This window comes from Hippoglossus stenolepis, chromosome 9 (genome assembly GCF_022539355.2).
Source record: "Hippoglossus stenolepis isolate QCI-W04-F060 chromosome 9, HSTE1.2, whole genome shotgun sequence".
NCBI lineage: Eukaryota > Metazoa > Chordata > Actinopteri > Pleuronectiformes > Pleuronectidae > Hippoglossus > Hippoglossus stenolepis.
In genome coordinates, this window is record NC_061491.1 from 6,466,957 (window position 1) to 6,480,120 (window position 13,164).

The 13,164-nt window shown below is 43.0% G+C and overlaps 1 protein-coding gene across 4 annotated transcripts; it reads left to right on the forward strand.

The window, feature by feature from the left end:
- The first annotated feature begins 355 nt into the window (after positions 1-355).
- On the forward strand, positions 356-10,202 carry tbx1 (T-box transcription factor 1). 4 transcript variants are annotated; one of them, XM_035166352.2, is made up of 8 exons: positions 356-924; positions 2,150-2,540; positions 4,648-4,749; positions 5,173-5,344; positions 6,286-6,441; positions 7,578-7,645; positions 8,260-8,360; positions 9,144-10,202. In XM_035166352.2, exons 1-8 carry the CDS (start codon positions 741-743, stop codon positions 9,521-9,523), a joined length of 1,554 nt encoding a protein of 517 aa, XP_035022243.1. In that variant the 5' UTR covers positions 356-740; the 3' UTR covers positions 9,524-10,202. The 4 variants fall into 4 exon arrangements, with proteins under 4 accessions (XP_035022243.1, XP_035022245.1, XP_035022242.1 ...); XM_035166354.2 differs by having other exon boundaries at positions 2,201-2,540; XM_035166351.2 differs by having other exon boundaries at positions 357-924; positions 9,141-10,202.
- Positions 10,203-13,164: the final 2,962 nt, after the last annotated feature.

Below are 13,164 nucleotides of genomic sequence, written 5' to 3' on the forward strand. Positions count from 1 at the left end.
AAACCTGTTGCAACCTTGTGTAAGGAAAGTGTATTTCCACACTGGGCTGGTGCGTAAAAGTCTCATGAATGTCAATATATTTGCATTGCGTCCCCTTGATGTTCCAGACTCAACTTCCAAGACTGAGCTGCTCTATATGAGATTCATTGGCAGCTTAAATATACACACGCATATATATATATAGTCCCGCAATTTACTGGAAAAGTGGAGCACTCTTAAGTGACATTAAGACATTGCAGTGACGTTGGTGTTGAATTCAAATGACTGACGAGGTCTTATAGAAATAAAACATCCAGTGCAGCGCGCAGACACTTTTTTCCTGCTGGTGCAGGGGGAGGCGTGGATCTTGCTCACTTTGACATTCTCGTAGCAGCAGTAGCTTCTCCTCAAGGCAGGACTCAGATGACACCACCCCGCCACCGACCGGCGGAGAAACAAGGGAAGCTCATTCTCTCTCTGTCTTCGCGGCGGATGAACTATGTTTTGACACCGGGACGTGTTCGGGGCTTCACCAGATGAGTTAGAGCACCGCGGAAACCTCTCGAGTGTTCACAGTAGCAGTGGGAATACTTTGAGAACAGCCCGCCGCCTCAGACTCTGACACCCACCGAGCGCCGGTGGCGGAATGTGAAAACCTCATTTTGGCGCATGTTCCTCTCCATTGTGCGCTGCCTTCTCCTGCTTTCTGGAAAGCGGGGGAGGAGGAGGGACGTCTTTTCCCCCGACTCGATCCCTTGCCTATGGACGACGGCGGTCCCCTCTCTCCAAAGGCAAATGCTTTCAGTATTGCCTCTCTGATTTCGGCTGCAGAGCAAGCAGGAAACGCAGCGTTCGACAAACAGAGAACCGGCCTAGACAAGCCAGACCTGCATAACCACAGTTCCTTTAAAATGCACTACAGCACAGTGACCCGGGAAATGGAAGGTAAAGCTGTTTGTTGATGCCCATAGAGCCGCTGTAGCATGTTTACATCACACCCGAAACTACACTGTACACTCGTGCATGTGCTCGGTTAACCGACATTTTCCAAAACGCGCTGCGGAGACCGATGCGCAAGGCTGCATATGGGTGCGTTGCTTTGAATGCATGAGTGAAATTAGCGTAAAACATAAATTCGGACACAGTTTGCATGATATCAAAAACAATGCAGTTTCAGTGCAAGTAATAAGCATTCGGGAGAAGCGTGCATACAAAGCGGCTAGAGTGTGTGTGGGGGAATCGCTATTCCAAAATCCCGAAGCGTTGCACAAAGAGTCAAGTTTAATTCGCGGACAGGATCACATACATTGACAACGAAGCCAGGAGGAGCGCTAACACGGGCACCCTGTGCGTAATGGTAAAAACAGACCATAAAAAGCGTATCCAGCGCGGAGGAGGGTATACATCCACTCCACGGGCCTCTGCGTCCATTTGTCCAATAACGAGAAAGCAACAGTCACCTGCTGCCTGTTTGTTTGTTCATGCAAATCAACGTGTGTTTACCTTGTAAACCGTCGGTCACATCCCCTATTGTTTGTTAACGGGGCTGATGTGGGCGACACCCTTATCCACACAGTTGAATGGGTGCCGGAAAGCCCATTAAAAAGGGGCGCACTCCTCTGTCAATCAGTCTCGTCCCAAGGCGAGGAAAAGGCACATTACCTGCAGCTCCTTATCTAAATAGAAATAAGAACCAGTTTTATCGCAAAGGGGAGGCCCTCTGCGACAGATAAGAGCGGAGACGGGGTTGCGCTGTGACACACACACACACACTCACACACACACACACGCACACAAGCAGCCGCAGGAGCAGGAGCAGGAGCAACAGGAGCGCACAGCAGAGCGCAATCAATCCACGGCTAAAACTATAATACACGCGCGCTCGAGTTTCGCTGGTGCCATTAGTTGAGAGAGTCCGCGGGTTTTGGAGACATTTCGGACGCTTTGCGCGCTAGCTGAGGCAGACTGTAGCATGCTGGCAGTGGATGCAACCTCAGGGATTAACGCGCAGCCGAGACGGAAACTTTTAAACCGAGCTGGGCTGCGTTTGCGCCTCACATCCCCATTTGGAGCTCACTGACTCCTGCGTGTGTTTTTCACTCTGTGTTCTAACCGAGGCACGTCTGTGAGGCATATTGAGTAAATCCAGTCTTTTTTGGGATGATTTCAGCCATATCCAGTCCGTGGCTGACGCAGCTGTCCCATTTTTGCGATGTTGCAGCCTTCACGACGAGCAGCCTGAGCAGCCTCAACACGCCGGGGGGCTACCACCTCTCCCCGTCCCCCGGGGACCCCTACATCCAGCATGAGGCCCACTTCGAGCCCTGCCCGGCCGCCCAGCACAACTACAACTACCCGGGCTCTAACCCGGGCCAGGCCCCGCCGAGCGACAGCGGGACTCCCAACTGCTCGTCGTCTTCCTCCAGCTCCACACCGAACAGCAAAGCTATGGTGAAGAAGAACCCGAAGGTGGCCAACATTAACGTGCAGCTGGAGATGAAGGCTTTATGGGACGAGTTTAATCAGCTGGGCACGGAGATGATCGTCACCAAGGCCGGCAGGTGAGCAGGACGCACAGCGGAGTGGGCTTTCATCACATCTGATAATATATACACACACCACCTTTAGGGAAACACTGGCACAACAAAAACTGGAATTTTCACACTTCTATTCCCAGTTTATTATAGAAAGCTTTGCTGTTGAATCCAAAATAAATCTCACATGCGGTATAAAGCTGTGATCGATTTAATTAATCAGTACTTGAATAAAAAATATATGATTGCTAATATTATCAAATCAAATGAGGATAAATTAGTTTAATCAAGAAAATATGATTTTTTTTTTCTCCTCTCGAGTTTATAATGACTCTGATTCTGTTTCACCAGTTAAGCGCATGTGGTTTCTCTTTCTTCGTTTATGGCTCCAGACATGATTTTAATACGTTCGGCATGATAGTAACATTTAATAGGAAAATTTTTGCGTCCTGCATATTAAGGCCCGACATGTTTGTATAGCTAAAAGCGAACTGATTAAATGTACCAACATTGACATAAGCTTATAAAATATATTTTATGTAAAGTTGTGCAGGGGAGAAGTTGAGGCCTGAGGCTGGAGGGATTATAAAAAGTCACGTAAAAGAGAAGGTCAAACGCATGGAGGCTTTGTGCGTGCGTGTGTGTGTGTGTGTGATGTGCTCCTGCTTTTATAGATCCAATAAGGATGATGTTTATTCAGCCCCGTTACAATGCAACATTACAACATTACGGCCTCTAACCTGAGAGTCTTTACACGTGTGAGTGAAGATGAGCTCGTGTAGAAGCTGTCGCACGATCTGGTTTAACTCGGGCCTCAGCACATAGTTCACTTTCCTTTATTTCCTATTTGCAGGAGTGAGTCACTCTCTCCTCAGTCAAACAAAAATTGTTGTTTGAACACATTCAAAGCTGGTTTTGATTTAGTTATTAATAATTAAAACGAAAACAGATTAGGGAAATATAAAAATAGCTAATTGGTAGATTTTATTAATAATAATAATTTCTACCTTATCCTACATGCGTTCTGACCAAAGTTGACCTCTGACCCTTGTGAGCCCACCAACACTCAGCATATTTTTTCCCCCACACACTACACACCAAATATTGAAGTGTCTGAGTTTTCCCCCGTAATATAAAGAGACGTGAGATAATTGATTTAATTGCGAGGGTCCGTGCTGAGCCTCCCCGCCTGCGCAGGCTGACAGAAGAAAGCAGATCTGCAGCAGAGCACTTTAAAAGCTCCTTCAGCCTCACCTAGCCACAACACTGACGTTAATTGAGCGTTGATTTTTAGGATCCCTTTCACTGACTCCGCGGATTACTCAACTTTCAGCTGATGTTGTTGGGGGGGATATGGATCTGTAACCTAACCTAAACGAGCTGGAGGTGGAGGGGGGGGGGAGAAAACTAATGTTTGTGTGCGTGGCCACTGACTGGGCCACTGCGTCCCAAAACCTCTCAAAGCGACGTATACATGAGGAAAATTATATTAATTGTTAATACATTTCAAGAGGTCTACAAAATATAATCATGCACGGGGAACCACCTCTTTATTTCACACTAAGAACATTCTGGACGTTTCCCTCCTATCAAACCTGCTTTTAGTGTCTTTACGCATACGTAAAATGTGCGCAAAAAGTCAATGCACGCGTGTGTTCTGTCCACTTCATGTGTGTTGGCCTTCATGGGTCTGGAATTTATCAGAGAAGCAGAGGAAGGAGACGACGTTAAAGCGCTTTGCCAGAAGTTACAAGCGCGGAGTCACAAAAGACAACACTGCAGAAGCTCAATTCAGATCAGCGGGAGTTTTAGCCGGTTACGCACGGGCTCAATCACGTCATTTCCAATAGTTTGAAGTCTGTGTCTTCTTGTAGCCGGAGCCCTGTTGGCCTGGGAGCAGCTGTACAGTGCAAACACGCATGGCCTAAAATAATAATAAAAATAACAATAGGAAATACTCTAGCAAAACCATTTGCTGGCTCCTCGGACGAATTCCAAATCATTTGAACACCACCGTCCACGACTCCACACATGGTCCAGTATTTTCTTTGTTTAATAGGACAAAATGTGCAGCAGCAGTAGTAACATTTTAAAGACTGGAGTTAACAGTTATGTTGTTTTTTTACTTTGCCAGGAGAATGTTTCCAACTTTCCAAGTGAAAATATTTGGGATGGATCCGATGTCGGACTACATGCTCCTGATGGACTTCCTGCCTGTGGACGACAAACGTTACAGGTACTAGTTTGTGGACATCTCTGGACCGTAAACCATTGCGCAAATTCGTTGGTTTTAACTGTTGCGCGCAATCCACATTTTGAATGAGTATTCGCATTCCAAAAGAAAAAAGTGCATCACAAATGCACGAGTCAAAGAAAAATATACATAGTTTATTTAACGTATTCATTTTAGTCTATACCTAAATTCAGACTAACATTTATAAATATTTCCGCAATGAACCAAATTGTGCCAGAGGTGTGTTGGTGACTATGCTGAGCATCTAACTTACATTCAGTGTTACTTTTCTCTTACCAAGGAGATAATTGTCTTTTCTTTATATCCCCATGTCTCCCCACATGTCTGACTTATATTTTTTTGTGACTATTTGTGGCACTTTTAAAACCTCGTGTCTTACTTACTTTGTGGTTTTCGGTCTTGCAGGTATGCTTTCCACAGCTCCTCGTGGTTAGTGGCGGGCAAAGCTGACCCCGCCACGCCGGGCAGGGTCCACTACCACCCGGACTCTCCGGCCAAAGGCGCACAGTGGATGAAGCAGATCGTCTCTTTCGACAAACTCAAGCTCACCAACAACCTGCTGGATGACAACGGACATGTGAGTAACCTGCTCCACGGGGAGCTGGGGGCACGTACAACAGACTGCAGTTTGACCACAATACGCATTTTGATGTGTATAGACCCAAAGTTTCTTTCTACCGCAGTGCAACAAGCATCGGCTTCAGGGATCACTATGTAAACTCATTAGTAAAAAATATGCTGCAGTGATTTAGCTGATAGTCCCGATAAGAAGATTATTTAGCGACAAAATTATTAAATATGATAAACTACTGGTAACAGTAAACTCACCACGTCCACGAAGGAAGATTATTATAAGGAGAAGGAGTATTTTCTATTCGCCTCCTGCTGACTGATACAAGTAATTAAACCTCAGTGTTTTTGATTTATAGTCCGAGAACAGATTTTCACAGAAATGACAGATACGCATCAGGCTTTAACTCCGCAAGGATGTGGGATATTTCACCGCTGGAATCCAGTCTTTCCCGCGTGTTTCCGTGCGTCATCTCATTAGTTGTGATTGAAATCAGCGAAGGAAAAGAGAGCAGTATTCTAGAAAATAGTGACGGTAAAGGAGTGAGATAGACACAGGACTGCAGTATGGGAATGAGGACACATAATATTCAGAAATCAGTTATCGAGCATGATTCCTGCTCCATGTTTAGACTTTTTAAATTAGAATTATTCTGATAAATATTCTCAGCCAGCCTTTATTTAATCAGATGTGTGCACATATTTAAATGGCTCAGTTAAATGAACAGGAGCGTCAGGTTTTTTCTGCGTTTAATGACATTTAATAACATGAACGTTTATTTATTCCATCTAAACGATATTTTTTATATTTATTATTTCATTTCGCTATATTCAACTTTATAAACCTGCCTCGAACATAGAAAACACTCTGACCTGCGGAGTTAACCTTTATTACAGTGTTGGGTAATAATTGTGCATGAGTGCTGATCCATCCTTTGTCTTTCACAGATCATTCTGAACTCTATGCATCGCTACCAGCCCAGGTTTCATGTTGTGTACGTGGATCCCCGCAAGGACAGCGAGAAATACGCAGAGGAGAATTTCAAGACCTTTGTGTTCGAGGAAACGCGATTCACGGCGGTCACAGCTTATCAGAACCACCGGGTAAGACGCTTCTCCCCCCTGAACCTGCGTGAGACTGTGATGTGCAGGAATGTACATTTTTGTGACTCAATTCTCATATATAATTATTCAAGTAAGCATAAAGTGGATTTTTTTATTGAATATTATCGCAAAAAAACAACCTAAAATGTTTCCATGGGTTAGTTTAGAGCCCACTGCAAGTTCATTTTAACTAATTGTCGATAATGACACAGGGTATGGAAAAAATAAGTAGATATTTGTCATTATTATTTAATATTTGGTAGCATATAAGCGAGTTTTCATGGCGCGTTCTCTGTGCGTAAATTGTGCGTATTTGCTCTTTACGCACAACAGTGGCCCCCCTTTCTGCGTCCTCCCTGCTCTGGTTTCTATCAGTCTCTGCTGCGTCTGTTTAGATTCACACACCAGCACATTCATGACTTCTTCAGAGCGAAACGTGGCGAGTGAAACATAAGAATGAAGTTCAGCTCCTATCAGCAGTGTGCGAGTGATGGTGAAATGTGTGAGAGTCGGTGCACTGCGGCGAGCGCAATGTTCCCGTGAACAGGCGATATATCGAATAAAATAACAGTTCTGTTTCAGATTAAATGTCACAGAAAGGGTTCATGCTTTTTACAATCACAGTTGCAGGGGGTAAATTATCGTTTTTATGATGTGACTCATGATAAAATGATACAGACGAGCAGAATTCAATTTTAATCATCATTAAATAATGATGATGAGAAACATATTCGTGTCTTACGATGGGACTGCTGTGTCTGATATACGAACGAGAAGCTATGCAGCTGTTATCAGTTCAAACATCAACATAGTCAATAACAAGATAAGTTCTGTAGTTGTATGATTAGCTCTGTATTGACAACTCTGAAGTCAGTTCGACAAATTAACTTTGTTTTAAATAAAACTGAAGGGACATGATTCTGCAGCCCTGAACAACAGACGCTTATTTACATGTTTTATTAAAGACAGCAGTGCCATTTCTTCTTCAATGACAGAGCTGATCTTTTACCGGAAATTCTAGGTCTGGTTCTTTCTTTCTAACAGAAATGCAATCAGTATTAGAAAATAAAAAAATGTATTGTGTATAATACCATGTGTGCAGCACTGAGGTTTATTTGATGTGCTCTGGATTTCAGATCACACAGCTGAAGATAGCCAGCAACCCGTTTGCAAAGGGCTTCAGAGACTGTGACCCAGAGGACTGGTGAGTGTTTATGACAGAGAAGAACTAATTCATTTCCACATGAGGTAGAAATTTACATCAGAGCTGTCCACGCTAGAGAGCATTTGTAAAACAGTTTTTCCTGTTTGCTTTATTCCACAAAGGTGACAGATGGGTGTAGTTTTCCACAAAAGGGAAGATAATGAGTGGCCTGATGTTTCGTAATCACTGGATATTGTTTGAAAGTCAATCATCTGAGCTTTTCTGTCATTGACAAATGACCAAACGCTCCTTAATTGTCACAATGGAGTAAACTGCACCCACTAAGGATAAACAGGCAGTTGAAACAAACAAAAACTCGTTTTTCAAATGCTCCTTGTCTAGCACTTCAAATGTCTTTTTTATAGCATTTACTGATGCATTTTATGGGGATTTTTGATTGTTTTATATAAAGCAGACTAATCTGATACTTGTAAAAATGTCTCTTCACATTTCAGTCACTGTAAATTAGCGGCACGTCAATGTGCAAATGATCATTACATGCATCAGTGTAAACTCTTAAAATGTGCATTCATCATTTTAATATATAATTAAGAAAATGTGCCCTTGACATTCATTAAATGAGTATGAAACTGAATCCATTCTCCCCGCTCCAGGCCCAGGAATCACAGGCCAGGCTCTCTGCCAATAATGAGTGCCTTTGCCAGAACAAGAAACCCAATGTCATCTCCACCTCAGCAGAACGGCATAGAGAAAGGTCTGCAGCCCGCTCCGTGTTTCATCAAAAATAAATAAATAAAAACCTCATGTCTGCTATCAAACATTCAACACAGTCATCTTTGCATATCAAGCTTTCAGAAGAACATTTTGTCTTTCAGTTGCTGGCAAATTTAGCTCATTCTCTAAGCACAGTGCATTTGCAGAATCAGGTCAATATTGGCTTTTTAATTAAACATCAAATATCAGCCAGTCAATGTCAGTCACTGCTGATAAAATACATGTCCTGTGATATTGTATAATTGGCTTCACTGTCAAGAAAAACCTGCATCGAAAACTATCCTGACATAATGAGGATATTATTTATCAGTTCAATAAAAACAATTTGATCAGTTGATGTTAAATTGAGGGTTACACCTGTTAAAAGCTTCTAATCCGTCTGAAATAATTCTATAATGATGATTTATATTTATTCCAATGGAACATTTTACTGGTTCTAACAGATAGTAAGTATTTTAAGTTCAGCCTTCTACTGTATAGTGATCTCAACACAGCTTTTGCCATGTGAATAATAATAAGTGAAATGAGGTTTTATTACATATCAGGACACAATGTAAACTGTTCCTGGCTTCCACCCAAACACACTAGTGTCAGTACAAGTCTTCAAAACCCTGTACATGTCAAAACACACTGCAGCTCAGGGTGTATCACTGAACACACTCATTGTGTAAGACAATATACACACCCTGCTGGTACTGAGTATTCATATGTCATCTGTCTCTGGCTGTGTCTGACTGTCCTCACGTCTCTCCCTCCACAGAAGACAGTAGACGGGAATATGATCGAGACCCCAGCGGCACGCCCATACACGCTGACCCGGCTCACCAACTGATGTCCCGGGTCCTAAGCCCTGCCCTGCCCGTCCCAGGAGGCCTCCACGCCGTCCCGCTCACCAGTGGCCGGCCCAGCCCTCCCCATGACCTTCGGTCAGACCCCCACTCCTTACCCCCGGACACCCTGCACCACCACCCTTACAAGTACCCCACCACCTATGAACACTACCTGGGCGCCAAGACCCGGCCGTCGCCCTACCCTTTACCCGGCATCAGAGGACACACATACCATCACCACATGAACCCAGCTACAGCTAATATGTACTCAGCCACAAGTGGCCCCTCTAACTACGACTACGGGCCCAGATAATGACTGCTGCCCACTGGGGCTAACAGCACGCAGCACTGTGGGGATGGAAAAGGCAGGAAAGGTGACACAGTTCTGTCTATTAGTGGCTTACGCAACCTGTGGGTGCGTTTCCAGGCTGAAACTCCTCTCTGCTGGATAAAACCCTGCCGTATTTATTTAAAGGAAATGCATCTTTGGGGTAAACATGGGCACCTGCTCTGAGCCCTTGAAGGGGTCTGATTTGACCTTTGAACCCCAAAGACAACAGCTCCACACCAGGTAAGGTCATACCTGAGCGGTGCGGACATTGAGCCAGCAAACAGAGGAGACAGGAGGGACCTCTCCTTATCCCAGACAATACTTTTCATCACAGACTGGAACTGATTTTTTTCTTTGTGTTGGATGCACTTTTTGATTTGCCTTGTTTTTATTGCTTTCAAAAAAGCCATATGTTATATAGTCCATCAACCTTGTAGGTAGACGAGATGTTTGCATGTTGAGCTCATCAGAGACGGTGTCGAAACACATCAAATGTTTTTGTTTGAGGAAAAAAAAAATTGATTTAGAAACATCTTGAACCTTTTTGAGCCGCTCTGAGAAGCTTGCACCATGGCACTGACTTGCAGCAATACAAAGTAAATAAATGAAGCAGAATGACTGTTCTGTATCTGTAAAATAAACATTTAATTCTTGTAATTCATAAAGAGGTTTGTTCTTTGTGCCAGTCTTCCAGTCAAAGTCCCATCTGCTGCTGCAGCGCTACAGGGGAGAGAGATGCAAAGAAAAGAAAGCTTACCTCACTGACCTTATTGTTCAGGTTTCTCCGTGGGGATTTGCCCTGTTGAATCAGGTTGAGGTGTCCGCTGCTCCTGCAGTCATTTGGAATCAGGAGCTGGAAGCTGTCAAAACATTACGCTGCACTGTAGTTCCAATGTGGAAATCGGCATCTGAATTTAGGAAAGAAAAAGCACACACACCCGCACAATGAGTCACTGACTACACTTCCTACTTCTACACACACCTCTTAGTTTTGATACAAAATGTGGGCAGCTATACTGAGTTCTGTGGCATTACAGACTGTAGTTTAATGTTCGAAACTGACTAAAGAAAATAATTTATTGTAAGAGGATGTTCAAAACTGTATTATTGTAGTGAAGACTTCTAAGATAATTGTCTTTTAAAAACTTAAAAGTGATCATAATAATTTAAAATTTAAAATCATTTCAAATAAAGTAAATATAAATTATTTTGTACATTATAATATTCAACAAAAATCATATTGTTCTAATAATTTGTTTTAAAAAAGTATGTAAATTCAGAGATGTGTGTTTTCAAGCGATGATTTCACAGAAACATTTCATGACAAAGTGGAAAAGACACAGCACTTACATTTCCCCTCTCTCCCCCCAAAAGGATATCATTGCTCATATTTAATGGGACAGTTGGCTGATATTTTAAGAATGCCTGCCCCCTCCTATCTGTGCAGCCATTTCCATCTCCTATTTGAAGTCCTATGAGGAATGCTTTGCTGTCAAGGTTAATCTAGTTTGGGGCTGGGGGTGTGGGGGGGGTCCTACTTTGGGATTTGTGCCTGTCACGATACAAAGGGAAACGTTACCTAATGATTCATTTCAATAATGTAGTATTTTTCTCCTTGAACCAGCTGCCATTGGGCGCAGAGCAGAGGGGGAAGAGGAAGCCTCAGGGCTCCTGACCTCTGACTGTTTAATGGCTTGTAAAGGTGTCAGAGGTTAAATAATGTTTCCACGCATTTAAACGCAGACTAATTGGTCGTGTAATTGTTTCTTTGTTTGTTTGCATGGTGACTAAAGCTCTGGTAGACACACTATGTACCTGACAATGGGACTTTATCATGAAGCCAATATGGACAATGTGATTTTATCCAAGGCTGAACGATCTGTGTTGGCTCAGTTAGCTGATAGTTTGACAATAAAAATGTCAAATTCAATTGATTTTGGCCAAATAATCAATGACCTTATGTCTAATAGGTTTAATAATTAATCTATAATTCAGATGGAGGCCTAGTTAAATATATATATATATATATCATTATCTCTATTAACCTTGTTCAGTCATAATGAAGCATAATATCAAAACTTACAGAAAGATATTCGCTCCCGTGTGTTGTGGACCGGAGGCGGAGGAGTGGACACTGAAGCCGCCTGGAGTGAGCCGGCGGCGGCCTCAGGTGCTCCGGTCAGCCGCTGTGATCGGAGGAAGCACCGCCGTGGCTCGTGCACGTGGAGAGAGTAACCAGGGGCAACCAGGTTCAAAACATGACTCGGACTAATTATAGGTTTCATTACGCACGAAACACGAACAGGTCGGATTCAATGGAGTCAGTCTGAATAAGGAGTGAGACATTTATATGTGCACACAAGGTGACAGCAGGTTTATCTCCAGGGGTGGGGGTGAGGTGAGGTGGGGAAAATGTGAGCTAACCTGATGCAGAGGTCAAATAAGCCTCAATGAGTTCAAACACTTTATTACTGTGTCTGCCAGTGTCCAAGAAGCTGAAGGTCCACTGTTGTTAAAGGGTTTTAATTGAGTGGTTAATCAACAGTTAGGACACAAAGCACAGATGGAGGCCGTAACGGTTATAGAGTAGATGCAATGTCTTTTAAAAAAAACAAAAACTTTAATTTATAATAAATAAATACAAAATTCAGATAAAAATCCTGCATTGAAAATATCCCTAAATATAAAATCAAATTTTCCTTTTTATTTTGTTATGACAACTTGTAAAGTATCAACTAAAGTTGTCTCATGGAATCAGGTACAATATTTGCCTCAGAGTTATCTATGTAAATACTCAAGTAAAGTACGGGTATCTCAGAATCAATATTTCAGTACATTACTTAGATAATGCACATAGTTACTTTACACCACTGTAACAGCTAACGCGTTGTTTAAAACCCAAATATCCAGAGAGGTAATGCTGGTCACACTCTGAGAATCCATGATGTTTGAGTAGACCTGACCCTGATCTCATTTTCTAACCCTGACCTGCATTCTGAAGGAGCCTGCAAAAGTTTATAAAAATTGGAAACACAGGAGATTATTCTATCCCTATTACTAGTCTAAAGTACTGTCGCGAGGTTTAATTGTACTGACCTGAGATCCTATTTGACAGACTGACATTATTGATATCTTTGATCCTTGCAATACCAAATAAATTAGTTTTCATGCAAGCAGAGACAAATCAGAGAAATTGCGCCTACTGGAGGAATTAGAATGCATTGCACCTCAATACCAATCAATCTCATCAGCATGGAGCCTGGGCTGGAAAACATTCTCTGCATTAGATTTCTACCCAAGCGCTTAAATGGGCTCTGGCCTGCTTTCAACAGGTTCAGGCCATTTTCAAGCCCAATACTTTGATGTATCGTTCATTTTGCACGGAGGATAACAGCAACTTTCTCAGACCCACTTACACTGCATTAAGGTTTGTGTGCCCAGATCTCAGGCTCCAGGAGACTCTGTGCCAAGGACTCGCCACTGAGGCATGCAGAGGATGGATGATAATGGGACCTGAGGCATCATCTGACACTCAGCTGCATCTGGAACATCTGTTATGACAGGCCTATCAGGGTCTCGATGCGTCCCCTTCACCGTGTACATTTCTGCTGAAAAGCCTCACT